Consider the following 26,319-nt stretch of genomic DNA (forward strand, 5'->3'; position numbering starts at 1 on the left):
AAACCCAAAGATACTGGACTGGTCATTGTCTCAGTGCTCACACTTGGAGAACATGCTTAAATGTGCTGTTGTTGCTAGCGATAACCCAGGCGGACCCATATCCAGTAAAACGGCTGGGAATCCTGCTACACATAATAGCTCAATAAAATGTTTTACTGTTAAAAAAGAAACATTAGTCCTTAATAAAACTGATATGGTAGCACTTTTTTTAACTTGCAGTGTGTTATATTGTATTTTGTTGATAGTTTGTTCTTCACAGCCACCCCAGCACCTTCTTTCGCAACATCTATAGCAGTCAGTGATTCCTGTCTTGCTGCCAAAGTAATTCTCCTTTTCAACATTTTAATATTTAAGCAATTGCTTTAGACAGAGCCCGCACACATGGTGAAACTCCCACAGTGATACCAGCCATTGCTTCTCTATAAAAGGTACCAACCTCTTTTCACCAGTGCTGAGACAGAGAGATATGAGGAAGATGTTGCTTTGGGCGGGTAAGAAAAATGAATGAAATTACTTTGCATTGTAATTTATAAATACTACATCATAATATGTTAACACATTGAATGTAATGAATGTTCCGTGATTACAAACTAAAAAACGAAATGCTAAGCTAAGTTACCTTGCTATGCTATGGATATTGTTATTTTGTTTATATAATTTATTATGTGTTACACAGGTCTATTCTTGCTGCTTCATGCACAGCTGGGTAAGTGATATATCCAACAAGATTTGAATGACTTTTTGCTTTATTTAACTCAAGTTAGAAGCATGGATATTAGAAAGAGGCAGCTAATTATTTTTGAAAATCTCTCTCTCTCTCTCTCTCTCTCTCTCTCTCTCTCTCTATATATATATATATATATATATATATATATATATATATATATATATATATATATATATATTTGAACATATTTATATCATTCTTTGCTACATCAGTGCATTAGAGAAGATAATTCAATATACTGTATATTTCATTTGAGTTTGTATTGGTATTGCTAAATCTTGGCTTCATTCTTCACATGAATGAATTTAAATTCCTGGTTCTACTCTTTTCAGAGAGACAGGGTAAAATGCGAAGGGTAGTGGTGTCTATCTTTATGTGAGAAGTGATCTCAAAGCTTATGTGAAAGAGGTCCTTGTGGATGGAGAGTGTGATGGTGATTGTTATAGGCCATCCAGTGCTAATGAGGAGGTGGAGACTCAGCACCTTGTAATGACACTGCTGGGACAGTTAAAGGGCAGAAATTTGTAAACCTATTACAGTTGAGAGATGCCTCAACTAGAAGTATTGCTCTGCTGGACCTGGTAAACCATGCAGAGCTTATCATTCATGTTCATATAAAAGAACATCTGAGTAACAATGACCTTAACATGATTTCACTTAATGTTAGCTGAAGGCAACAAGCACATACTGGAAAGTTAAAAACCTAATTTAAAAAGAGCAAATTTTCCAAAGCTGAGGGCTGCTCTCCAAAATTTAGACTTGGAGGGAAAGAACACAGAACAGAAATGGAAATGCTTAAAATCAACTATTTTCAAACACTCAATAAGTTTGAAAGACTAAAAATAAAACCTATGTGGTTCACAGCCAAAGTTAAAAAAAGCCATAGATAATAGAAACAAAGCATTTAAAAAACATAAAAAAATGAAGGAACACTATCACCATTTAAAAAAGTTACAAAGAACGTCTGTAAACAGTAAAAAGGCCAGGTCTGTGCATGTAGGCCCTTTACAAAATAATTTAGTGTTTAATTTAATAAACACCTTCTTCAGCTCTGTATACAAAAGAACCTGGGGGAGCTCAAGTCCATAATAGGTATAGTATCGACATAGCCCCAGATGACTCAAAACTGATATGGTCCAGAAACATTTAGACAGAATTAAGGTGAATAAAGTACCTGGACCAAAGGGCAAATACCCATGTGTCCTAAAAGAGATGAACTCTTTCAAAGCCTTTGTTTCTAATTTTTGAGGACTCTTTAAAGAGTATTGTAGTACCACTGGATTGGCATAAGGCCAACGTGGTGCCTCTGTTTAAAAAGACAAAAACAGACAATTGCGCGGTCATGCAACGCCGTACCCAAACGAAATTTACGTCCTTTTTTTCCCACAAACAGAGCTTTCTTTTGGTGGTATTTGATCACCTCTGCGCTTTTCATTTTTTGCGATATTAATAAAAAAAGAGCGAAAATTTTACGAAAAAAGTGACATTTTCTACTTTGACAGTTAAAAAATATCCAATATATTCAACTTTTGTCATATATTTAGGCCAAAATGTATTTAGCTACATGTCTTTGACAAAAAAATTCTCAATGAGCGTATTTTTAACCGCTTTGAGACCAGAAGATTTTACCCCATTCCTGACCAGGCCATATTTTGCGATTTGGCACTGCGTTAATTTAACAGACGATTGCGCGGTCGTGCGATGCTGTACCCAAATTAAATGTATGTCCTTTTTTTCCCCACAAATAGAGCTTTCTTTTGGTGGTATTTGACCACCTATGCGATTTTAACTTTTTGCGCTATAAACAAAAAAAGAGCGACAATTTTGAAAAAATAACAATATTTTCACATTTTTTTTATATGAAATTCCCCCAAAAAAATGTAAAAATCGAAATTTTTTAACATTTTAGGTCAATTTGTTTTCTGCTACATATTTTTGGTAAAAAAAAAATCACAATAAGCGTATTTTGATTGGTTTGCGCAAAAGTTATCGCAGCTACTAACTACGGGAAAGATTTATGTCATTTTTATTGTTTTTTTTTTAACTAGTAATGGCGGCGATCTGCGATTTTTTTTGCGGGACTGCGACATTGCGGCGGACAGATCGGACCCCTAACTGACATTTTTGACACTTTTGGGGGTACCAGTGACATTACTACAGTAATCAGTGCTATAAATATGCACTGTTACTGTAATAATGACACTGGCAGGGAAGGGGTTAACTTTATTGGTGATCAAGGGGTTAAATGTATGCCTGGTGCTTACTGACGTGTGTGGGGGGCGGATTGTGTGACACAGGCACAGATCGCAGGTTCAGTTATGCTTAATCTTGTAATCTGTCTCTGCCTGTCTCATAGGAGATCCGCCGCTTTGTTTACACAAGCGGGCGGATTTCCTCACTCGATCCCCGATGATCGGGGAAGAGCGGCGGTGATCACCGCCTCTCCTCCCCTGGCCCGACTCCCGCTGTGTCTGAGAACAGCGGGAGCGAGCCTCCGGCGGCGCGCGCGCGTTGCCGAGAAGGGGAGGAGTCCACCGACGTAGGTCTACGTCGCTGGACGATAACGAGCCACTTTGCCGCAGTACCAGCTCAGTGAGCGGTCGGCAAGTGGTTAAAGTCTACAGGCTTGGAAAAATATGTTTGTAAATGGATAGAGTACTAGCTAAAAGACTGTATTCAGAGAATAGTGGTTAATGATTCATATTCAAATTTATATTGTGAATGGGCTAAGGTTATTAGTAGTGTACCCCAAGGTTCAGCGTTGGAACCCTTACTTTTTAATTTATTTATACGACAAATAAGGTTTGCTGAATAATAAATGTAAAATGATGTACTTGGGGGCTAAAAACATGCATGCATCATACATACTAGGAGAAGTACAACTGGAGAATGAATGTTAGAGAATGACCTGGAAGTTCTGGTAGACCATAGACTTATGGACTATGTAATAGGAGGTCCAGAGAGAGAGAGACACAATTTTGCCCCTGTACAAATCATTAGTAGGACCTCATCTGGAGTTCAATTTTGAGCATTAGTTCACAAAAAAAGATATCAAAGAACTGGGGAAAGTGCAGAGAAGGCCAGTCAAACTGAGGCATGGAAGTGCTGAGCTGTGACAAAAGATTAACTGAACTGAATTTATTCTCTCTTAGTAAGGGATGATTAAGGGGGATATGATCAACATGTATAAGTAAATAGGTAGTCCATATAGTGATCTTAGTGTAGAGTTATTCACTTTAGGATCATTACAATGGACAAGGAGGCACTCTTTATGTCTGGAGGAAAATAGATTAACCTCTAAGTCAGCAAGAGCTGTGAAAATGTGGAATAGACTCCTTCAAAAACTAGTTCTGGCCAGCCCATTAGATTTTGTTAAATACGGCCTAGGTTCTTTCCTAATTGCACAAAATATAACTGGATACTAATGCTTATAAGTAATAACTTATTGGTGGTTGATCCAGGGAATAACCGATTGCCTCCTCAGGAATCAGTAAAAATCTTTCCCCTGCTGGGGCAAATTGGATCAGGCTTTATTGTTTTTTTTTTTTTTGCCTTCCTCTGGATCAACTGTGGATATAGGATTGTGTAGAAAGAGGTTTGCTACTTGTGTTTTTTTTAAATTTTTTATATTGATTGAACTATGTAACAATATTGAGTTGATAATTACATTTAATTCTGTTTGTCTTCTGCCTCTAATATTCTGCTCCCTCTAGGTTCTACCTACAAGCTGGTTTGTTACTTTACAAACTGGTCACAATACCGACCTGAGCCTGCAAAGTATGTGCCAGGAAATATTGACCCGCAGCTCTGCACTCATCTCATGTATGCCTTTGCCACCATGAGTGAGCACAAGATTGTGCCATACGAGTGGAATGATGATGTGCTGTACAAGCAGTTTAATGACCTAAAGCAACAGTCAGTATCACAAATATTTCCATATAAAATATGTGCACATTTAATGTTAAACGGGGAACTTTGAGTGCATCCCTTTGCCATAATATCTGCTAACTCTGTTGGGAAGAAAGATAAAATACAGTAAAACCTTGGATTGAGAGTAACTTGGTTTGAGAGCGCTTTGCAAGACAAGCACATTTTTAAAATAAATTTTGACTTGATAAACAAGCGATACCTTGATATACAAGTAACGTTATGTCACAACTGAGTATAAAAGAGAAGAGAGGCGCCTCTAAGTGTAGCAATATTGTTACATTTAATGAAGGTACAATATTTAGCAACTCACATGGTTGATGATTAAAACAGGCACATCTGAGTCTGGGGTAAAGCTGTCCACATAGATCATTAATGGCGAACCTTGGCACCCCAGATATTTTGGAACTACATTTCTCATGATGCTGAACTACACTGCAGAGTGCATGAGCATCATGGGAAATGTAGTTCCAAAACATCTGGGGTGCCAAGGTTCACCATCACTGACATAGACCATCCTCCACACTGCCATCTACATCATCCTTTCCATGCTGCGCTCCACGAGTGCTTCAAGCCCCGCTTTGAGATCGCTCTACTGCAGGGTAGTCTTCCCGGTCACGATTACAGACTGACAGCGGTGAGAGCAGGTGGTGCGGAAGATGGTCTATGTGGACAGCTTTACCCCAGATGCCTGCATACTTAGATGTGCCTCTTTTAGTCATCAACCATGTGAGTTGCTAAATGTTGTACCTTCAATAAATGTAACCATCTTGCTACACTTAGAGGCGCCGCTCTTCTCTTTTATACACTGTTGTCCTGCTGGATTTTGCTTCTAATCCCCTTGTGGAGACTTCCATTTGTGGATGGACATTTTATGGTTACACAACATATCACATTGCTATAATCTTTTTTTATGGACTATAAACTGAAAGACTTATGAAAAAATGGTTGTGGAACTAATCATCTGAGTTTCCATTATTTCTTATGGGAAAATTCACTTTGATATAGGAGTGCTTTGGATTACAAGCATGTTTCCAGGAACTAATTATGCCCGCAATCCAAGGTTTTACTGTATATGCATTTTAAGATATCTACTTTGTCTTCTACAACTATATTTTTTAAATTTCTCCTTTGGAAGACAAATATGATGAGTTTTTTTCTGTTTTTACTTGTTACTTCTTTACTAACTTTCTTTTTGTAGACCGTTCCTGTTATATTCCATGTATATTTTTAGCATTTTCAAATTTCAAGATTTGTAACCTAGAAATATAGAAGAGTGACAGCAGATAAAGAACAAGTGATTCATCGCGTTTGCCCCTTTTTTTATTTTTTATTTTTATTTTTTAACCTTTTGTCTGAGTTTATATTGCTAGCTTTGTCCCAAGAAGATTTAAACGTACTTACTGTAGAATGGCTTACTACCTCTGCTGGAAGTCAAGTACTATGTTGGCAAAAAATTATCTTCTAAAGATAGTTTTGGTTTCCTTGTCTTAGTTTGAGATCATAGCTGTGTGCTTTTGTACTTAACTTCATATTGAAAATAGTGCCTTCCTGAATCCTACTAACACCCTTAAAAGATTCAGAAATGTCAGTCATGTACCCCTTTACCTAGGCCTGCGCATAATACGTTCCTGCTGTTTCTCCTGATGTGTTTTATCCCTCAGATCATTCACCATTTCTCTTCTCCCCTTCTGGACTCAATCTATCTTATTAATATTATTTTGATAGTGAGGTCTCCAGTAAAGACTTTCTTTCTACTGCTGGTGATTCATCTATGTATGCACCCCAGAATTCTGTTCACATTCTCCACTGCCTGGCCACACTAGTTTCCCTTTTTGCAATTATCTGAAATAAGCAACCCCAAATCTTTTTTTCTGTACATCTGGCCAACACTGTCTCCCAGTATTGTACGTAATCAGAAGATTATTTTTCCCAAAGTATTATTTTGCATTTAGAAACTTTGAACATCAGTTTCTACTTTTTTTAAATTTGCATTAAGGTTTATACCCTACCATATTGAAAATGTTCTTATTCATCCATACTGATTTCCTTTTATTCCTTTTATTCATAGTAAGATGTTTTTTCAAGTCCTTTTTAGTTTTTTTATGTCATTGTTTAACTTTAACGTTGTAAAGTTTCTTTGTTCAGTATGTAATTATATACCTAAAAAAATGTTACTAAATTGTGTCATTGTTGCCGAAATGTTTCTAGACTTGCACATTTAATATGGTGTTTGGTCTACTGTATTGGAAAAGACCAAATTTAGCAGCATGTCTGCTCCAGTTGGTTCAGCTAGCACATGGGTAAGATAGTTACTTTGTAATATTAGTAACAATATGTGTCCTTTATAAGAATCTCTGGCTGAATAGCTGAATAACTGAAGCTCAGAATAGCTGAAATAGGCTGAATAAGGACCCCATTTCCGCTTCTTGCGTTTTCCATTTTGTATCAATATTTGGTGCTCAGAACAGCTTTATACTGTATGTGGGGTGGTTGAAAACCAACCCCAAAAACTACATTCCATTTTTTCTTTCACACTTAACTAAAAGACTTAAAAACACCTAGCAAATAAATCTGGAAACTCCAGCAGCTAAATAAAGTTTCCCATTAAGTTTCATCTTTCATTCACTGAGAAATGAAATACACAATCTGACTGGCTGATGTGGAGAATCTACTCATTTTTGTAAAGATTTCTAGCTTTAGTTTTATTCATGAAATTTACTCTGTGCTAGCTATTGTTAAACACCTGTTGTCTGAAATGAATGTTTAGTCTATGCCTTGTACTTTGTTCCAGGAATCCAAAGTTGGTAACGCTACTGGCAGTTGGTGGTTGGAACTTTGGGACACAGAAGTAAGTCCATGATGAAAATGAAATAAAAGTTACGGTACAATACTTAGAATGAAATCAGCTTACATACACACACAAAACACACAGTTCATGAGACTATTTTCCTCATATTTAAGTCTTTTCACATCCTTAGGTTCACAGATATGGTTGCCTCTGCTGGCAACCGTAAAATTTTCATTGATTCTGTGATCGCACATCTTCGAAAATGGAACTTTGATGGCATTGACCTTGACTTTGAGTACCCAGGATCCCGAGGCAGTCCGCCTGAGGACAAGCGAAGATTTACTATTCTGATAGAGGTGAGGAAATAAAAAGCTTAAGAATTTGTAAGGTCATATATAATTAGTGCTGTTGTTATGATTATTTTAAAATGATATTCACTAAGTGGGGTTACGATCCTTACTGGATAAAGCCCATTTAGGTTTGAGTAATATAAAGTAGTCAGGGATTTTCTGATGGGGTGTTATGATGCCTGTTTTCCACAAACAGAAAACAGTCTGGGTGAACCAGAGTAATAGCATTTGTCAGCTTTTATCTGGTGAGAACAATATGGCTATGGCTACTGAGTAAGATGCCGATTGATGTAAAGTTTCTCGTCACATCACCTGCATTGCTCAAAAGCTTTCCACTTTCCTTGGCTTGCAAAAATTTTGCATATAATACAAGTTTTTCTATGGTTTCATTGTTAATAATAAAGTAGTTAGTAATAATACCCTCAGCTTTTTTTTTGGTTAACTCACTGAACACAATAAAATAAACATTCCCCAGTACATGATTTGTTATAATTCTTAACCTAGCACTAGCAGTTTACAACTTTCATTTCCAATAGTTTTTATTGGCAGATTTCAGGTAATACATATCAAACAGGTACAAATGATTAATTGAGAGAGCAATTATTCAACTACATCAACCAATGATGACATACAAAACAGGAGGGGCAGTTTACAACGTTCAATGTTACTGGCTCCTGCTCTCTTAGTACTGCTTTCCTAAACTTCTCATCTTCCTAGGAAAGAGTTAACAGTGGACAGTGCAGTGTCAACTCAGTTGGCTAAAGCCCTGTACACACGAACAGATTGTTGGCCGTAAATTGTCGGCCAACGTCCGATCGGCCGATTGTAGGCTTGTTAGTATGATGCTTCCGACAACCAACTGCGAATATTTGGCCGAAAAAAATCTGGTGTGCATGCTATAAGATTTTTGTTGGCCAACAACAGAACGGCCGATTGTTCCTCAGTCAGTACAGATTTTGGCAGACAAAAATCAGATGAGCAAGACTGGGCATGCTCAGAGAAGAAAAAACACAGGGAAAGTCAACCATCACATGACATCACTTCTGAAGTTGGTTTTTGTTGGCCAACAAAAGTCCAGTGCAAGTCTAGAGCACATTTCAACCAACAAACAACACTGGACAAAAGACGGCCGATCGGTTGGCCAACAATCTGTGCGTGTGTACAGGGCTTTACTTGGAAAAAGTTGGGGGGAGTAGGAGGGTGAGCAAGAGAGTGCTTTGCCACCCTAGTCTTTGGGGCTGTGTGTTTCTATTGAGGCACACACTGTAGGGAGACACAACTCTATTCTCTGCATCTCAGGGTAGCTCCATAGGATGCAGCAAGAGAAAACCTGGGGCAGTGGTCATGGCAACAGCCTAAATTGGAACATAGGCAAATATTAAAAGATAAGGAAGCTGCATGCTCTGTAAGGAAATACATCAGTTTCTGAATTTGCTTAAAAATGGAGGGTTTATTATCACTCTAAGCCAGCCTTTTTCAACCAGGTTGCCCAGGCACCCTGGGGTGTCTGGATGTTTTTTCAGGGGTACCTTGGCAAAATGCCTAAAAATTATTCAACTATTGTATACAAGCCAGCAGGTGGATAAAGCCTCCCCTTTAGTTACACACAGCCACAGGTTTTCATTGTGCAATATAACAACTTTCTAGACAATGGCATCCTAACAACTAATGATGTCATCAGTTAATAAGGAGGATGTCTGTTGCCTTCACAGCATCCTTGTTTGACCCTCCCATGCCCCTCTCCCTCAGTACTGGGGTGACATTAGCTGACTGATGGAGAAAAATTGAGGGAGAAGAGAAACACTGGAAAACTAGTCAGTACCAGTGTGCAAAGGTGTGTTTGCTTTGGAAGAAAAAAATCACCTCCAACGTTGGGTGTCCTACATGTGGATGTTGCTGCATTGTGTAAAGCTTTTAGAATATTTTTTTACATTTTAGAATGGGGTGCCTCGAGACTGTCCATAATTTTAAAGGGTGGCTTGACTGAAAAAAAGGTTGAGAAACACTGCTCTAAGCAATGTGCTGCCACTCGGAACTTCAGGCCAAAATATTCAACTCGCCTACATGGATTTTGCTCTATGTATTATTTTTTGTCTTGGTGGGGTGGTGGTGGTCGTTGTGGTGGTGGTGGAGTTCTCTATGTATTCTGCTTAAACTGCAACCAGGCAAAGAATATTTTAAACATTATAACAGCAGTGTGAATGTACTGTATGTGTATATCAGAGACCATTTTGGGCCCCCTATGAGTACAGGCCCAGTTACAGTGGCAACTATAGATATTCCTGTTTTTGTGGTACTAGAGGCAACCTCAAATACATTGCTCAAAAACAATTAAAGGAACACTTTTTAATCAGAGTAAGGCATCAAGTCAATTCAACTCCTGGGATATTGATCTGGTTAGTTAAGTAGCAGAGGGGGTTGGTAATCAGTTTCAGCTACTTTGGTGTTAAAGAAATTAACAGCAGATGGGCAACAATGAGATGACCCCCAAAACAGGAATGATTTTACAGGTGGAGGCTATTGACTTTTTTTTTTCCTACTCCTCTTTTCTGACTGTTTTTCATTAGTTTTGCATTTGGCTAGGGTCAGTGTCACTACTGGTAGCATGAGGCGATACCTGGACCCTATAGAGGTTGCGCAGGCAGTCTAACTTCTCCAGGAAGGCACATCAATACGTGCCATTGCCAGAAGGTTTGCTGTGTCTCCCAGAACAGTCTCAAGAGCATGGAGGAGATTTCAGGAGACAGGCAGTTACTCTAGGAGAGTTAGCCAGGGCCTTAGAAGGTCCCTAACCCATCAGCAGGACCGGTATCTGTTCCTTTGTGCAAGGAGAACCAGGATGAGCAATGCCAGAGCCCTACAAAATTACTTCCAGCAGGTCACTGGTGTAAATGTCTCCAACCAAACAATCAGAAACAGACTTCATGAGGGTGGCCTGAGGGCCCGACGTCCTCTAGTAAAACCTGTGCTCACTGCCCGTCACCGTGGAGCTGAATTGGCATTTGCCATTGAACACCAGAATTGGAAGGTCCGCCAATGGTGCCCTGTGCTTTTCACAGATGAGAGCAGGTTCACCTTGAGCACATGTGACAGACGTGAAAGGGTCTGGAGAAGCCATGCAAAATGTTATGCTGCCCATAACATCGTTCAGCATGACCAGTATGGTGGTAGGTCAGTGATGGTCTGGGAGAAATATCCATGGAGGGACGCACAGACCTCTACAGGCTAGACAATAGCACCCTGACTGTCATTATGTATTGGGATGAAATCCTTGGACCCTTTGTTAGACCGTACGCTGTGCAGTGGGTTCTGGGTTCCTCCTGGTGCATGACAATGCCCGGCCTCATGTATCGATTGTATGCAGCCCGTTCCTGGAGGATGAATGAATTGATACAAATGAATGGCCCCCATGCTCGCCTGACCTAAATCTAATAGAACACCTCTGGGAGATTATGTTTCAGTCAATCCAATGCCATCAAGTTGCACCTCAATCTGTTCAGGAGCTCAGTGATGCCCTCGTCCAGATCTGGGACAAAATACCCCAGGACACCATCTGTCGTCTCATTAGGAGCATGCCCTGAAATTATCAAGCATGCATACAAGCTTGTGGGGGCCATACAAACTACCATTTTGAGTTGCTGCAATGAAGTTTCAGCAAAATGGACTAGCCTGCAGCATACTTTTTCACTTTGATTTTTGAGGTGTCTTTGAATTCATCCCTCTGTAGGTTGATCATTTTCATCAAACGATGTGGCATCCTTTTGTTCCTAACACATTGCCCAGTCTATATCAGTCTAGATATCCAGCATGATATTGTTCCCCATTAACATCTGATGTGTTTTAAAAGTGCTCCTTTAATTTTTAATCTTTGTGCATTACCTACTGTTTGTCAGTCTTTTAAATGTGATGTATGCAACATGGGTAACCAATCTAATCCAGAGACATTTTTTGATTTGCACAATGATGGTTTTTGTCTTTGTCAGGAAATGCTTGCGGCATTTACTGCAGAAGCAGCATCCACAAATCTTCCACGACTCTTAATCACAGCTGCTGTGTCCGCAGGAAAAGGAACCATCGATGCTGGATACGAGATTGCAAATATTGGAAAGTAAGCTAAGCAACTGTAATTGTGTTGAGATAGAAATAGATAGCATAAATCTATTTTCCTTTATAAGCTATATACTTTATTAACAATACATGTCGAAAATAGATGTTTAACAATAGTATATTGATTATGCCACGTTGATGGTACAACTTGGACACAAGCTTAGAGAAAATGAATGACGCAGCTAGTGCTAAGGCTTTTTATTAAACAAAGCTGCTGTGAGCAACACCAGAAGCATCTGGGAGCTCAATCTTACCCACCAATCTCTGGATTTTGATACTAAAATAGATAGTGTAATAGTGTAAATATCAGCGTAGGAGTATTTTGAAGACTGTATATATTTGTGAAAAATATGTTCACATGGCTTTTATTGAGTATTATAGGTGATAAACACATTTTATCAATGCTATCTCCACCCAGCCCAAAGTCATTTCTTCTGTCATGTTTGTTCACAGACTCCTGGATTTCATCAGCGTTATGACGTATGATTTCCATGGTGGATGGGACACTCTCTCTGGACACAACAGCCCCCTGTGTCAGGGATCTACGGACAAGGGAGATTTAATATACTTCAATATTGTAAGAAAAGTTCTTTGTATTACAAAGTCAATCTGTAATTGTAACTTTGCCCAGGCCATTGGCATTCAAGTTTTAACAAGGCAGCAAGTCATCTCTGACCTCTCTTGCTGCAGGCACTATGTAACCCTTAAAATGAACAGAAAAAGTAAATAATTCCCTGTCTAGGCCAGCTCAATTCTCCCTTTTACAGTGACTTCCAGACTTCTAATATCTAATAAGAGCTTGGAACAGGGAGGGGAACATAATGAGCTGAGGTACTGGGAGATCTCACGTTGGTGCTTCTGCTGTGAATTTTGAAGATGAGTTGCTCCGCTGTGCCTACAGCTTCAGACATCTGTGATGACTTGTTTAAAACTCATCCAAGCCCATATGTCTATATCTGCAAAGATAAAAAGATTAGCTTTGTATAGTGATAAACGTATGTGATTACATGTACTAACTGTGAGAGTACCTAGTAAAGGTTTATTCGATTAGTGACGTAAAGAGCTGGTCTTACTCATTTCACACTGATTGTACAATCTTCAACAACAGATTACACAATGTTCTGTGAATGGCCAGGGGTAGAGGTTGGTCAATAAAGGATACCGGTGCTTCTGCCCATGAAACCCTTAGGTCTGAAATCCAGAAGGAGCTGTACAGCATAAATAAATGTATAGTACAGAGAAGTGATCTGGCCATGTGGTTAGCATGTCTGCCCTGAAGGGTCCTGAGTTTGATACCTGACAGGACACTTTCTGCAAGGAATTTGCATGTTCTTTCAGTGCTTGCATGGGCTTCCTCCCACACTCCAAAGACTAATGTTAAAAAAATTGACCCTAATATTTGCAATAAGGACCTAAGATTTTAAGCAGAAAATGAGATGAATATAATAAATTATTCAAAGTGCTGTGTACATTGTTGATGCTATACAAAGGCCTGTAATAACTAAATGGCAGAAACTTCAGTAGAGGTAAAATTTGTTTACACACTAGAAATTACAAAATTCCCTGTGCTTACAGTTCTGCTTTAAATATCGTGAGTTGTAGACTGGCAATCCGCTGGAACAGTCAGTTTGCAATTATGCTGCTTCCCTTCCTAACAACTGTTGTGATAACATGTCAGCCAGGCATGGAGTGCATTGCTTTCAGTGAGCTATATGATAGCCAACACTCCTATACCACAATTTCAAAAGGCTAGTAGGTTTTTTTTACTAACCTATAACAACAACATGTAATTTCATCATTCCATTATTTGTCTGTTCATCACCAGAATTTTGCAATGAATTACTGGAGAGAAAATGGAGTTCCAGCTGAAAAACTCCTAATGGGATTCCCAACGTACGGCAGAACATTCAGGAACCCTAATCCTAATCTATGTGATGTGGGAATACCTGTATCCGGAGCAGGATCAGCTGGCACATACACTCGAGAGGCTGGCTTCTGGGCCTACTATGAGGTGATATTTTCACATTAATATGTACAATAAATAATAGCAACTGCAAGGGTAATTTTTACTGCTGCCTGAAGTTGGACTTTAAGTATGCAGAGGGTTTGTAAGTTTGTACAGTTGTAAAGTTTATATCAATGGCAGCTTAGCAGTGCTATTATTATTTTGCTGCAATGCTAACGCTAATTATAATGCAACATTATGACCTACAATTCATCCTATTTGACTAATAGTAACTTAAATCGTAAGTTACCTAATACATTACATAACAATAGCCATTTTACAACAGCAGTTTGGCTGAAGGCAGAAATAAAAGTCATGCTTTTCATCAGCATGGATTCTTGAAAGACAGAAGTTGCCAAACTAACCTACTCTCTTTTTATGAGGAAGCTTGCAAATGCTTGCACAAAGAGTTGACTGTGAATACATTGTATGTGGACCTTGCTTTAAGGGCCTGTCCACACCAGAATGATGTGCAGGAAATTTGCATACCCTTGCACTTTTTCAGCACCACGTTCAAAATGCCCTGCAGTTGCAATTTGCAGCGGGTGTCAACATTAAGTTAATGACACCCAAACGTAGGTCACAAACGCAGTGCGTTTGCCCGCACTGGATCACATATTATAGAAGTATGCATGCACTAATTTTGGTGCAGTGCAGTGCAATTTCAGCCCATTCAAAATGAATGAGCTGAAATTGCACCACCCAGAACTGCATGTGAATTGCACAGGAATGCGCTGTGCACCTCTATGTATAGGCCCAAACGCAGCTTCCCATAGATGGGTAATGTGCGAATTATGGCATAACTCCCAACTGTCCCTCATTTTAAGGGACAGTTTCTTTTAAAATTAAATCCCTTTGTCCGTCTTTCCCCCTCATTTATCTCTCTTTATTGGTCTAAAGACATTAAACATTGTATTATTTAAACGATAATACTACTACATGCTAAACCTTTCATCCATATTCTGAAATGTTACCGTTGTTGTCTTTATGAGTCAGTATAAAGGAGGATTGGAGGAAAAAGGACTTGAGGGTTTACCCAATCATTTTCTGTGTATTCATTCTTTGCATTTTGTGTAACTGGGGCCATGTTAGGGATGTGTCCTTTGCCTACATACATACATACCTAAGGAGTCACCCTTTCTCAGTGGGGAGCTGGCTGTGAAGCACCATAAGTCACAGCCAGTTTCCCAGATCAAAGATGGTGGCACTGGAAACCCGAAGAACCAGCCTGGGAGAAGACAGCGCTGGATCCCTGAACTGGTAAGTGCATGTTTATAAAAGTCAGCAGCTATGGTTTTTGTAGCTGTTGCCCTATTTATTTTTTCTTTCCATAATGAGGTTCCTCTTTAATATTTAAAAGTAATACACTTAATTTGTTTATCCAAGGAGTATCTGGTATTCAAGGATCAAAAGGGATTTATTTATTTAAACTATGTGTTTAGGATTCTGAGAATTCAGGTTTATATATTTTTTTTAATGGCCATGTGTCTTTTTTTTAAACTTGACTCACTATATAACTGTCAGGGCTTACCTTTGTTGGAGTCTGTAACACAGAGATGTATGCTCACCCTTGCAAATATCCACAGTCCAAGGTGACCAGGTATGAAAGCCACCTGGGCTGTGAATCTGTGCACGGGGGCTTGGCAGGGAAGGTGCTCCAATAAGCAGGACCGGCGGGAATACAATGGGAAGGGAAGTCCAGGAATAACAGTAGTCACTGGATGACACAAGTCTGGATAAGGATTAGGAGATGGGATGAAGATAAGGTCGCATGAACAACAAGGAGCGAAGGTAAGGATGGAAGCCAAAGTCAGTCTGGAACACACACTCAGGAAACAGGAACAAATTCTGTCAAACAGGAACTATCTGGAACAAAGATCAGCAATGAACTGACACTGCTCTAAGCGAGAGGCAGTGTTTTATAGCTTGCTTAAATGAGCAATTAGCTTCAGGTGGATAATGAGAGACAGGAGCATACTCAGGTGAAGTCCAGCCCCCTAGTGCTGCAGGCAATACCAGATTAACAGGACTGGATCCATATGAGCTGAAGTGTGGCTTAGAGGTAGGATAACAGGACAGAATGTCAAAGTACACAGTTTCAAATCCCATGTCAGGTACTTATTGGTGGCCATGCCTGGCCGTCTGTAATACACGGCGAGAACCGTGTCAATAACTAACACATTTTATTCATGTATACTTCTAGATTTGCACATGGCTTAAGGGGACCACGGTGAAATGGATTCCAGACCAGAGGGTACCATATGCGTGTAAAGATAATGAATGGGTTGGATTTGACAACCAAGAGAGTTATGAATGCAAAGTAAGACAGAGTTTATTTACAAGGAATATGTAATTATTTTTTTTTTATCAAGGGTGGACTAAATAGTTATCCTGCAGGGGGTCACCTTCAAACCACAAATGCCATTACCCAATGTTTAATCACTTCGCTACTCCAACAATTTCCTAATTTCTCACACACATGTTAAAATCTGCATTTTTGGCTTCAAAATGACTGAAAACTTCCCAAACAAAATATATTTTCTGAAAACAGAGGCCCTGTAAAATAATAGGATAGTAGTTACAGAGTCTAGTAAAAGTGAGAATATCGTTTTTACTATCTTGACCTCAAACAACATGCAAAATGTAGATCTTGCTAATTGTAACGGGTTCTTACAATCTCTTTTTAGTTTACTATGAGGGAGGGACCAAAAAAAAAAAAAATTTGTAATGCATAATACTGCATGTCACTGTATTTTGTTGCAGAGTGTTAAACTGGTAAGGTACCCTTACCTATAAAGCCCCAAACCTAGCAGATATCAGACATTTCAACAAGCTTGGGCAGTCAGGATGTTTAATGGTATAAAACAACTATAATAGATGAACAAGAAGCCTTCTTTGGAAGAAAAATTTACATAAATCTAGATCCAATTACTGAAATCTCATATAATCTTTACCACACTAAATTATTTTCAAAACCCATTTGCAGTCTTTGTAAATCTGCAGCTGGCATTAAAATACTACTTGGTAATCCTGCCATAAAGCTCCTTGTTAAGGCAGTTCCTGTTTCTAGTTGATACCAATTATATTCCTATTTCCCCCTTGCCCTGCTGCATTATTACATCATTATTATTTCATGCCAGTGTTCATTATGCAGGCATGTTCTACCCTTGTCAACATCAAGAAACGCATTGACATGCAGTCACTAGAGCGATTGCATATAGACAGGAAGTGGCCACAAACGATAGTATAGGAAACAATTAATTAAAAAAAAAAAAAAAAAAAAAATGTAATCCAGTTAGAGGTTATATCTACTTTAAATTGGAGGGCGCAGACACTGTTAGCAAGCCCAGCAGAGGAACACAGATGGGACTTGAAACCAGTGAATAATAACCAGGCAGAGGTACTTACTTTTCTCTATATTCATCAACTGTCCTGGGAGGCTGTAAGTTTTAAAAGACCTTTGAGATTAAAAAATGCAATACTACAGCCTGAAAATGTAATAACAATTTGGGGCCCATACCTCTGTAGTGAAGAAATGTCAGCAACCATAATCTAGTGCTTACTTGGGAATCTTGTTAATGGAAGAGAGCTGTGTGAAGTTGGAATTGTAGTTTGTAGGCACTAAAATGTTGTTGTACCAACTTGGGGGATTCTTCTACACTTTTCCCCTAAAATTTAGCATATATTTACCTATTAAAGAAAAGGATAAAACATTGTCATCTAATAAATTAATCTTTGCTTTCTAGGTAAGATTTGTGAAGGATGGTGGATTTGGTGGCGCCATGGTTTGGGCTATAGATTTGGATGATTTCCGAGGAACATTCTGCAATGAGGGGAAATATCCTTTAATTAACAAGCTTAAATCATTGCTGGAAGGTATGACATATTGATTTTTAACAAATATATTATGCTAATGGGTAGTATACTATATAGCTGTGTGTTGTGGTGACATTTTAATAGATTAATGAATGGATGATGTTATACAATGACGTTAAGATTCTTTAGTCAACCAATTTAACATATAAAGAAGAGACTAATGAAAACAAACAAAATATAAACAGAATATATGTAAAATTTTGTTTTTTTATCATAAACCTTTGTCCTCTGTATTTTTTAATTTATCCAATAGTGTGGCCACCCTTGCGGCTGCTGAGACATGCATATTTTTTTGTGGGATGCTGGGTGTAGGAGGGCATGCCAAATTTCTACTTGTGGATAAGAATTACATCTGGTAATTACCTGGTTTCCCAGGCACTCAGGATATAGAAAAAAACTAAAGTTGACTGTAGGCGATTTGAAATTTGGCCGGTTCAGCAGGCACCAGATGAATATCAATCAGTGTGTGGCTATCCCTGTTCAACAGAGTTCAACTGATACAGGTCCTGCTGTCAGAATTCAGTGTGCCCTCGAGGGGGATTCCTCCATACACCTTCTTTGTGTGGATGGAGGAATCAGTCTGTGTTTTTTTTATATTCAGCTTGCTGGCTGAACGAAAAAAAAAAGACCATATATGGCCAACTTCAAAGCATGTGCAGGCACCATATGGTTCTTCCTTTTGGGGAATTGTATTAGCTGTACACAGGGCTGCTATTAGAAATCACGGGACCCCATACAGTCTACCTGACAGGGACCCCTTCCCCCATCCAAAAGTGACTGAGGTCATAGATTTATCAATCCCTTTCTCTGTAGCCTCAGCTGCACAGATGAATGAATAGAAAGTGCTCCAAGGCTTCCTGCCCATTCACAAACTGAAGCATAGTAAACAGTTTTTTGGAGTAATGTGTTTTCAGTGTAATTTTAGATGCCAATTTAAAATGCTGGCCTTTTTTGCTAGCATTGTGTGCAACTCAAGGAGGTGCATCTTTAGGCTTGTTTTCTGATATGTGGGACATCTTTGTTGGTGATATCTTTGTTTTGTCTGTTTGCCCCTTTCCTATATTAATGCCTCTGTTTTCTTAAAGGAGGTCATAGTATGCAGAGTTCTTTTACTTACTTCACACTGTTTTGTATGTACGTCTTCATTATACATGACATTTAAGGTTAGGTAAATTGTAATTATAAAATGCTTATTCGTGTATTTACATCTTTTTAGGCTCCACTGTAAATTGCCCTGGTGAAATATGTTCAGGCATAGTTGAAATTCCAACAACTACACCTGCAACTACTACTACAACTACCACTGGAACTCCTCCTTCAACCCCATCTGGAGGTACAACACCTGCACCTCCAGTCACCGATCCACCTCCAACTGATGATGTTGATCCTAACTTTTGTGCTGGGAAAACTGATGGACTTCATGTAAATCCAGTAAACGCTAACAAATTTTACATATGTGCCGCTGGAATGACCTATCCCCTGCAGTGTTCACCTGGTCTGGTGTTTGACGCAAGCTGCAAATGCTGCAACTGGCCCTGATCCATCTATTACACCTACCTGAAAGCACACTGCTATTTTATGACTCTTAATAAAGTTGCAATTCAATAAGCTACCTTGGTCAATTCTTTTTTTTTTTTTTTGCTGTCACTTGCTGACTAAACACAAAATTAGTTGCACAAATAGGGATATCTTTAGTATGTATACAATAGACCTCATCAGACATCACATAGTATATTAAAAATTGAAATTTAATATTGTTTAGTTCTAGTCATCTAAAACAGTTTTCTTCAACCACTTAAGGACCAGAAGGTTTTACCCCCTTAATGACCAGCCATTTTTTGCGATACTGCATTGTGTTATTTTGACTGACAATTGTGTGGTTGTGCGATGCTGTACCCAAATAAAATTGATGTCTTTTTTTCCCCCCACACATAGAGCTTTCTTTTGGGGGTATTTGATCACCTCTTTTATTTTTTGTGCTATAAACAAAAAAAGAGCGTCAATTCTGAAAAAAAAAAAAACAATATTTTTTACTTTTTGCTATAATACATTCCCAATAAAAAAAAAATTAAAAAATCTATTTTTTTTCATCAATTTAGGTCAGTATGTATTCTGCTACATATTTTTGGTAAAAAAAAAAATCCCAATAAGTGTAAATTGATTGGTTTGCGCAAAAGTTATCGCATCTACAGACTAGCCATGTAATTTTTATTTATTTATTTTAACTAGTAACAGCGGCAATCAGCGATTTTTAGCAGGATTTCGGTGGACAGATGGGACACCTAACTGACACTTTTGAAACTTTTAAAGGGGACCAGTGACATTACTACAGTAATTAGTGCTAATAATATGCACTGTTACTGTACTAATGACACTGGCAGGGAAGGGGTAAACACCAGGGGTGATCAAAGGGTTAAACATGTGCCTAGGGGGGCTTTCTAACGTGGGGGGATATACTTACTGGATGAACACAGGGACCTGTGTTCCTAAATAGGAGGAAAACAGGATCCCTGTGTTCATCACTGACAAAACAGCGGTCTGCTGTGTTCAAATTGGCAGACCGCCGTTCTGGCTCCATGCCAATCGGCGCGTGCGCGCCCCAACTATCTGCTACACGAAAGGATGTGGTAACACCCCAACTATCTGCTACACGAAAGGACAGTGTAACTACGGCTGCTGGTCGGCAAGTGATTAAGGAAGACACAATACAGCTACATCCATTAGACCTCATTCACATGGGCGTATTTATCCATATGTGTATGCGAAGGATCATCTTCATACGCCTGCAATGCACAGTTATTCCTGTAAGTAGCCTGTAAATTCAATAGTAGGCAACTGACTGAATGGATCTCCATGCGCACCCCATTGTACATTTGTGTGGTTCCAATGCACAGGGCAGGATGTAGACAGACTGTGTTCTGCACACTTGTGCATCCCGGGCAGCTAAAGATGGCCCTTCCCACAGTTATACAGATTGGTACACCCATGTGGATGAGGCTTTGTTCTATAATATCCTAAAGGCACATTCATGAGAGATTAATTGAAGCTGCCACTGACCTGGAACAAGCATGTAGTAAAGAGTAGCTCTGACACTTTTCATTTACAGCATGCTTGTTCCGAGATTGTTAAGGAAAAATGTTGAAGTCAGATACAACTAGGCATCTGGCATTTTCAGAACCTGTAATGGAACTTTAAAGTCACTTTAAAGTATGATTCTACTTTTGCAGCCAAATTGAGTCAACACCTACTTTATATTTGTTACATTCACAAAGCATAACTTAAAAAAAAATTTTTTTTGGATACATTAAGGGTATTTATTGACTATTTATTTATTCACATGCACTGTAATTCTTTTTTGCACAGCTTGGTGTTTTAACTTGATCACTATATACACTTTTTTGTGTAAAACAAAAAAAAAACCTGTTTACATTTTAACTCACTCTTTTCTGAAACTGTAATATTATGGAGGAGGCTGGGGATTTAATGTTTACCATAACTATCCCCAGGGCCGCTGATAGAAATCATGGGGCCCCCTACAGCCTACCTGACGGGGCCCCCTTTAGCCCAACCCTCAACCCCGCCCCTGGCCCCTCCCCAGCCCCCGCCCTGAAACAATAATTGCATGTAAAAATCAGACAGGCTGGTTGTACCCGAGTCGATCTATCACTTGAGTACAATCAGCCATTTTCCAGGCTGACCTGATCTGACCCCCCATTCACTACAAAAGAGCGATGGATCTAAACTGACTTTTTACACCCGCCTACCTCCAATCCGATCTGCTAAGCAAAACAGAAAGGGATCTGTTCCCCTCTGTTTAGTGCAGGGGTGGGGAACCTTTTTTCTGCCAAGGGCCATTTGGATTTTTGTAACATCATTCGAGGGCCGTACAAAATAATCAACTTAAAAATTAGCCTTGGACAAAGGAGGAGTGGATGGTAACACTAACCCTGCGGGCTCTATTGGCGCCCCAGAGAGGCCGCAATAGGTGGGCGTGAACCATATAGTGGGATTTTAAAGGTGAGGCTTGCTAGGGTATATATTTTAGATAAATAATAAGGAGACAAAGTAAAATAACAGAATTTTATTACAAAACCAATAAAAACAATCACATACAGTGATAAATATTCATAGCATAAAGATACTTGATGTACAAAGAACCATTGAAGTGTGCTAGGGGCCACTTGTGTCCGACATGTTTCGCCAGCAGGCTTCTTCTGGGACAATGCAAGAGTGGTGACCTCTACTCAGGTTCTAAGTATGAATAACATACAATCAGTTTATATAAGTACACATGATTAATTACAATCAATTATTGATATAGCGATATATTAGGGCTCACCAAAAGTTGTATCTAGAGCATAGCAGCAGTATCAGTATCCGTATATCAGAGATCATTGCGGTTTATCCAATGGCGGGTAACCACCCTGAACTAGATAGTCCAGCCAGACCTAACCCCGCTACTTTGACAGGAGCCGGACCGAGCTCGGTCGAACCAAAGCAAATCTGAAAAAACCAACAATCCATAAAAAAGAGAGGAGCTAATTACTAAAAATCCCATATACCACTAGAGTAAAAAGGAGGAGCTCAGGTGTATATGGGTATAGTATCGATAGGTCTCCGAAAGCAGGGCCAAAAAGAGTGAAGAGAGAATAGAAGAAAATAAAATAAAAAAAGATCATACTGAAGTTGTGAGAGTGAACAGAGGTTGAATGGAGTGAGCAGGTAAGATTCCATGAGGGGTAGATAAGACCGAATATGCAGCGAAGCTACATTGAAAATAAAAATGTAGCGTGTAGATAAAGACCGAGTACATGCTAAATAGTGCAGAGAGAACTCCGAGTGTCCAAAACTAGTAGGAGTATGTATAAAGATAAATTCAGAGCCGACCCAGTAAGTGATAGTGACTAAGAGGAAAAAGGTGTGACAAAAAATTGAGAGCTAGCCACAAAAGAGGAGGCTGGTGAAGAATAATACCAACAAAGCCTTGCAAGCAGGAGACCGATATAGTAGAACGCTTACCTTAAAAATTAGCCTGTTATATTTGACCACAGCTTGCCCCCTTTCAATGCAGAGTGACCACAGCGTGCCCCCTTTCAATGCAGAGAGACCACAGCGTGCCCCCTTTCAATGCAGAGAGACCACAGCGTGCCCCCTTTCAATGCAGAGAGACCACAGCGTGCCCCCTTACAATGCAGAGTGACCAGCATGCCCCCTTACAATGCAGAGTGACCAGCGTGCCCCCTTAAAATGCAGAGTGACCAGCGTGCCCCCTTAAAATGCAGAGTGACCAGCGTGCCCCCTTACAATGCAGAGTGACCAGCGTGCCCCCTTACAATGCAGAGTGACCAGCGTGCCCCCTTACAATGCAGAGTGACCAGCGTGCCCCCTTACAATGCAGAGTGACCAGCGTGCCCCCTTAAAATGCAGCGTGAACAGCGTGCCCCCTTACAATGCAGAGTGAACAGCGTGCCCCCTTAAAATGCAGAGTGAACAGCGTGCCAAGCCCCCCAGACCAGTGCACTTGACTTACCTGTTGTAGCGATGGCTTCCTCTCTTCAGCCCCCGTGTCTCTTAGAGTCTTCCCGCATCCCGCCTCCTCCTCGGCAATGGCATTGGCCCGAGGAGGAGGAGGATCCGTGAGACAATAGCGAATTTTCATTCGCTATTGTCACACAAATGGGCGGGCTCGAGGTGCACTGCTCTGCGCCACGGGTCCACCCTTTTTGGAGACTCCGTGTCAGGACGGAGCCATCGGCTCCTTCTGACACAGCGGCACGGGGAGGGGGGGGGCGGACGTCAGGGGTTCCCCACCCCTGGTTTAGTGGATCTGATTGGAGGGAAGTCAGATGTAAACAGACAGTTGGTTTGTTTACACCAGATGCCCTTTGAGCAGAGTGGGCTTTGTCCTGGGCTGATGACCTGTCATCTGCCCACTATGCTCAGCAGGGGGATCAGTGGACAGATCCCCCACTGAACAAGCAGATTCCGCCCTAAGAAGCCTTAATAACAGCAACACAGGCATTTTAAAATCATCAGGATTATGATAACACACAGGCAGGTGCAGGTGCTCTATCATGGCTGGCTCTGTCACAGTGTTTTACATGACATGGTTGTTGGTGGCTGACCTTGTTAACTTATGACCAATAAGTTAACAAAATCAGCACCCAACAGCCATGTCATTAAAAACACTGTGACAGAGCCAGCCATGATAGAGCACCTGCACCTGCCTGTGTGTTATAGATAGTGATATAGTAATGTACATTACAATCACTGCTGTATATATAAAGATATAAATATATTACCCACCCCCAGGCACCCCTGTGCTGAAGCAGCCACTATGAATTCTAGCTTCCCTCTCCTCCTGGACAGTGTCAGATGACTGTTGCCGCCGCCCACCTCACAGCCTCTCACTCCTTATCTCTCTCATGCCGACTACTGAGTGGGGAGATGAGCGGAGGGATATCACTCTGCCAGTGAAGGAAACAGATAGCAGCAGGCACCCGAACTTTAAGCAGCCGGTCTATGCAGAGCAGGAGCTGAATACACTGGGCATGCGCCCGAAAATGAAAAAAAAGTCCCTCCACTCCCACCAACATACATTAATAAAGAGATGCTCAGAAGATAGTAATAATACACCCCCATAAGCTAGAAGGAGCAGCTGAGCAGGGAGTAATTTAGAAAGACCTTTTTTTTTTTTTTTTTTTTGCACTGATCATCTGCAAAGCTGCCCGGGCCCCCCCTGCTGAGCCGAGGACGCCGGGCCCGGTACAACAGGGCTGGTTGTACTGGCCTATCAGCGGCCCTGACTATCCCTGTCTGTACTGTGCTGGTAGATCTTTTATCAGTTGTAAACTACATTTAAGCACTGTGGGGTTGATTTCCTAAAACTGGAGAGTGCAAAGATTGGTGCAACTTTGCATGGTAACCAATCAGCCTCCAACCTCCAGCTTGTTCAAGGTTTGACAAATAACCTGGAAGCTGATTTGGTTTCTATGCAGAGCTGCTACAGATTTAGCATTTTTCAGTTTTAGTAAATCAACCCTGTCCGTCCTAACAAATGGCAAAAGATCTCAAGGATTGTCCCTACTTTGTCCCTTTGCTTTCACTTAGCTTGTAGTCTGCTTAAAGACCTGCTCCAAAGAAACAATCAGAATGCTAGATATATACATATTTTTTTTATTATTTTTTTTAGGCATGCTGTGTAAATGGGAACGCATACATACATATAGTAGGGTTTTCTCAAATTTGACTACAAAAAGTAAAAATACACTTAAAGTCTCAAGTCATATCCTCCTTTGGATGCTCACACATGTAGCAGGTTTTCCAGGCTTGTGGCCTGATCTGGGTCTGCCATCGGTACCGGTTACCCCTCCAGTCCATGTGAGCTGTGACCTTGGGTGTGAGCACTGAGACATTGACAACTCTGGCATCTTTGTTTTGTTGTTTTATTATTTAAGGGAATGGGAGAAGGGAATGAGTGGGATACTCCTTTAGGCTCAACTAAATACAATTGTGGGACTTTTCTGGCAAAAATGCCTGTTAGCGCTGTCTTGACGCCAGCCGACGCTAGCCAACGCTTTCTAACGCTTGAACACACTGTGTATCACTGAAAACTGTGCTGGATCCTCGACTTTAGTCCAGAAGATCCAGGACTGTAGAACTGCTTGACTTGTAACACTGCGATAGCTCAAAGTCACTGAATAGCTCCCTCCAGCACTGCACTGGCTGAAAAAAGCTCCTTGTAAGTTCCTGTACTGCTGCAACTCTCAACTGGCACACTTCACACTGTGCACTAACACTTCAGGGCCCAAATCACAGGCGCCCCCTTTACACTTTAAGCTTGTCAGGGTCCACTGACTATGTACACCCTTTGTCACTTCAGGGTCCTCAACCTAGGTACCCCCTTTCACTACTAGCTGGCACTGGATCCCTGAACCTCTTCAGGAATGGTCCCCTCTAACTTCAGGCAGACCCCCAGGGGCAATTCTCAGTACTCACGACCTGTGTAGGCTTTCCTGGGACTGGGCCCCTCTGACTCTCTGCAGGTTCTTGCCACACCGGATCCCCTCAGCTTAGCTCAGCACTCTCTGGATCTTCAGGCAGCACCCCAAGATCCTCCTCCACAGACAGGAGGAGAGACAGCCGTTCTCTCCCTCCTGGGACTCTGCTCCCACCAAAGACATCATGTCATGCACCACCCCCAAACTTATACCCACTCCCAGAATCCTTTGCAGCACAAACTGCCTTCTGGGGTAGTTACAAGCCTGGATGTGTCCCCTGATTGGGTTTTCCTCCACCGCCCTCTCACAGGAGCCAGTGGGGAGACTCCCCCTTCAGCAGGCACACCTGGAAACCATGACACCCTGACTACTAAATCACAGCCCTGCTGTTAGACAGACAAGGCCCATTATACCTTTACTTAGCACCTACCTGTAGGGTGCTACACACACTTTTCTCTTTGTTTCTTCTGTAAAACTCTAAGAGAGGTGGAAAGCTGCTGCAGCTAGCTGGTCAGTGCGCCGAGTAGTACTAATGT

The 26,319-nt window shown here is 40.5% G+C and overlaps 1 protein-coding gene across 1 annotated transcript in view; it reads left to right on the forward strand.

Moving 5' to 3' along the window:
• Positions 1 to 228: 228 nt before the first annotated feature.
• LOC309548065 (putative chitinase 10) overlaps positions 229 to 26,319 on the forward strand; it is a 107,109-nt gene continuing 81,018 nt past the window's right edge. The window contains exons 1-11 of the mRNA XM_082248034.1: positions 229 to 491; positions 677 to 706; positions 4,441 to 4,642; positions 7,449 to 7,505; positions 7,636 to 7,801; positions 11,779 to 11,903; positions 12,356 to 12,479; positions 13,728 to 13,913; positions 16,111 to 16,227; positions 17,654 to 17,783; positions 19,000 to 19,315. Coding sequence (XP_082104160.1) covers positions 467 to 491; positions 677 to 706; positions 4,441 to 4,642; positions 7,449 to 7,505; positions 7,636 to 7,801; positions 11,779 to 11,903; positions 12,356 to 12,479; positions 13,728 to 13,913; positions 16,111 to 16,227; positions 17,654 to 17,783; positions 19,000 to 19,315 — 1,478 coding nt within the window. The 5' untranslated portion in view covers positions 229 to 466. The remainder of the gene's footprint in view (positions 492 to 676; positions 707 to 4,440; positions 4,643 to 7,448; positions 7,506 to 7,635; positions 7,802 to 11,778; positions 11,904 to 12,355; positions 12,480 to 13,727; positions 13,914 to 16,110; positions 16,228 to 17,653; positions 17,784 to 18,999; positions 19,316 to 26,319) is intronic.

The sequence above is a fragment of the Pelophylax lessonae genome, assembly GCF_965119305.1.
Source record: "Pelophylax lessonae genome assembly, chromosome: 2".
Lineage (NCBI taxonomy): Eukaryota > Metazoa > Chordata > Amphibia > Anura > Ranidae > Pelophylax > Pelophylax lessonae.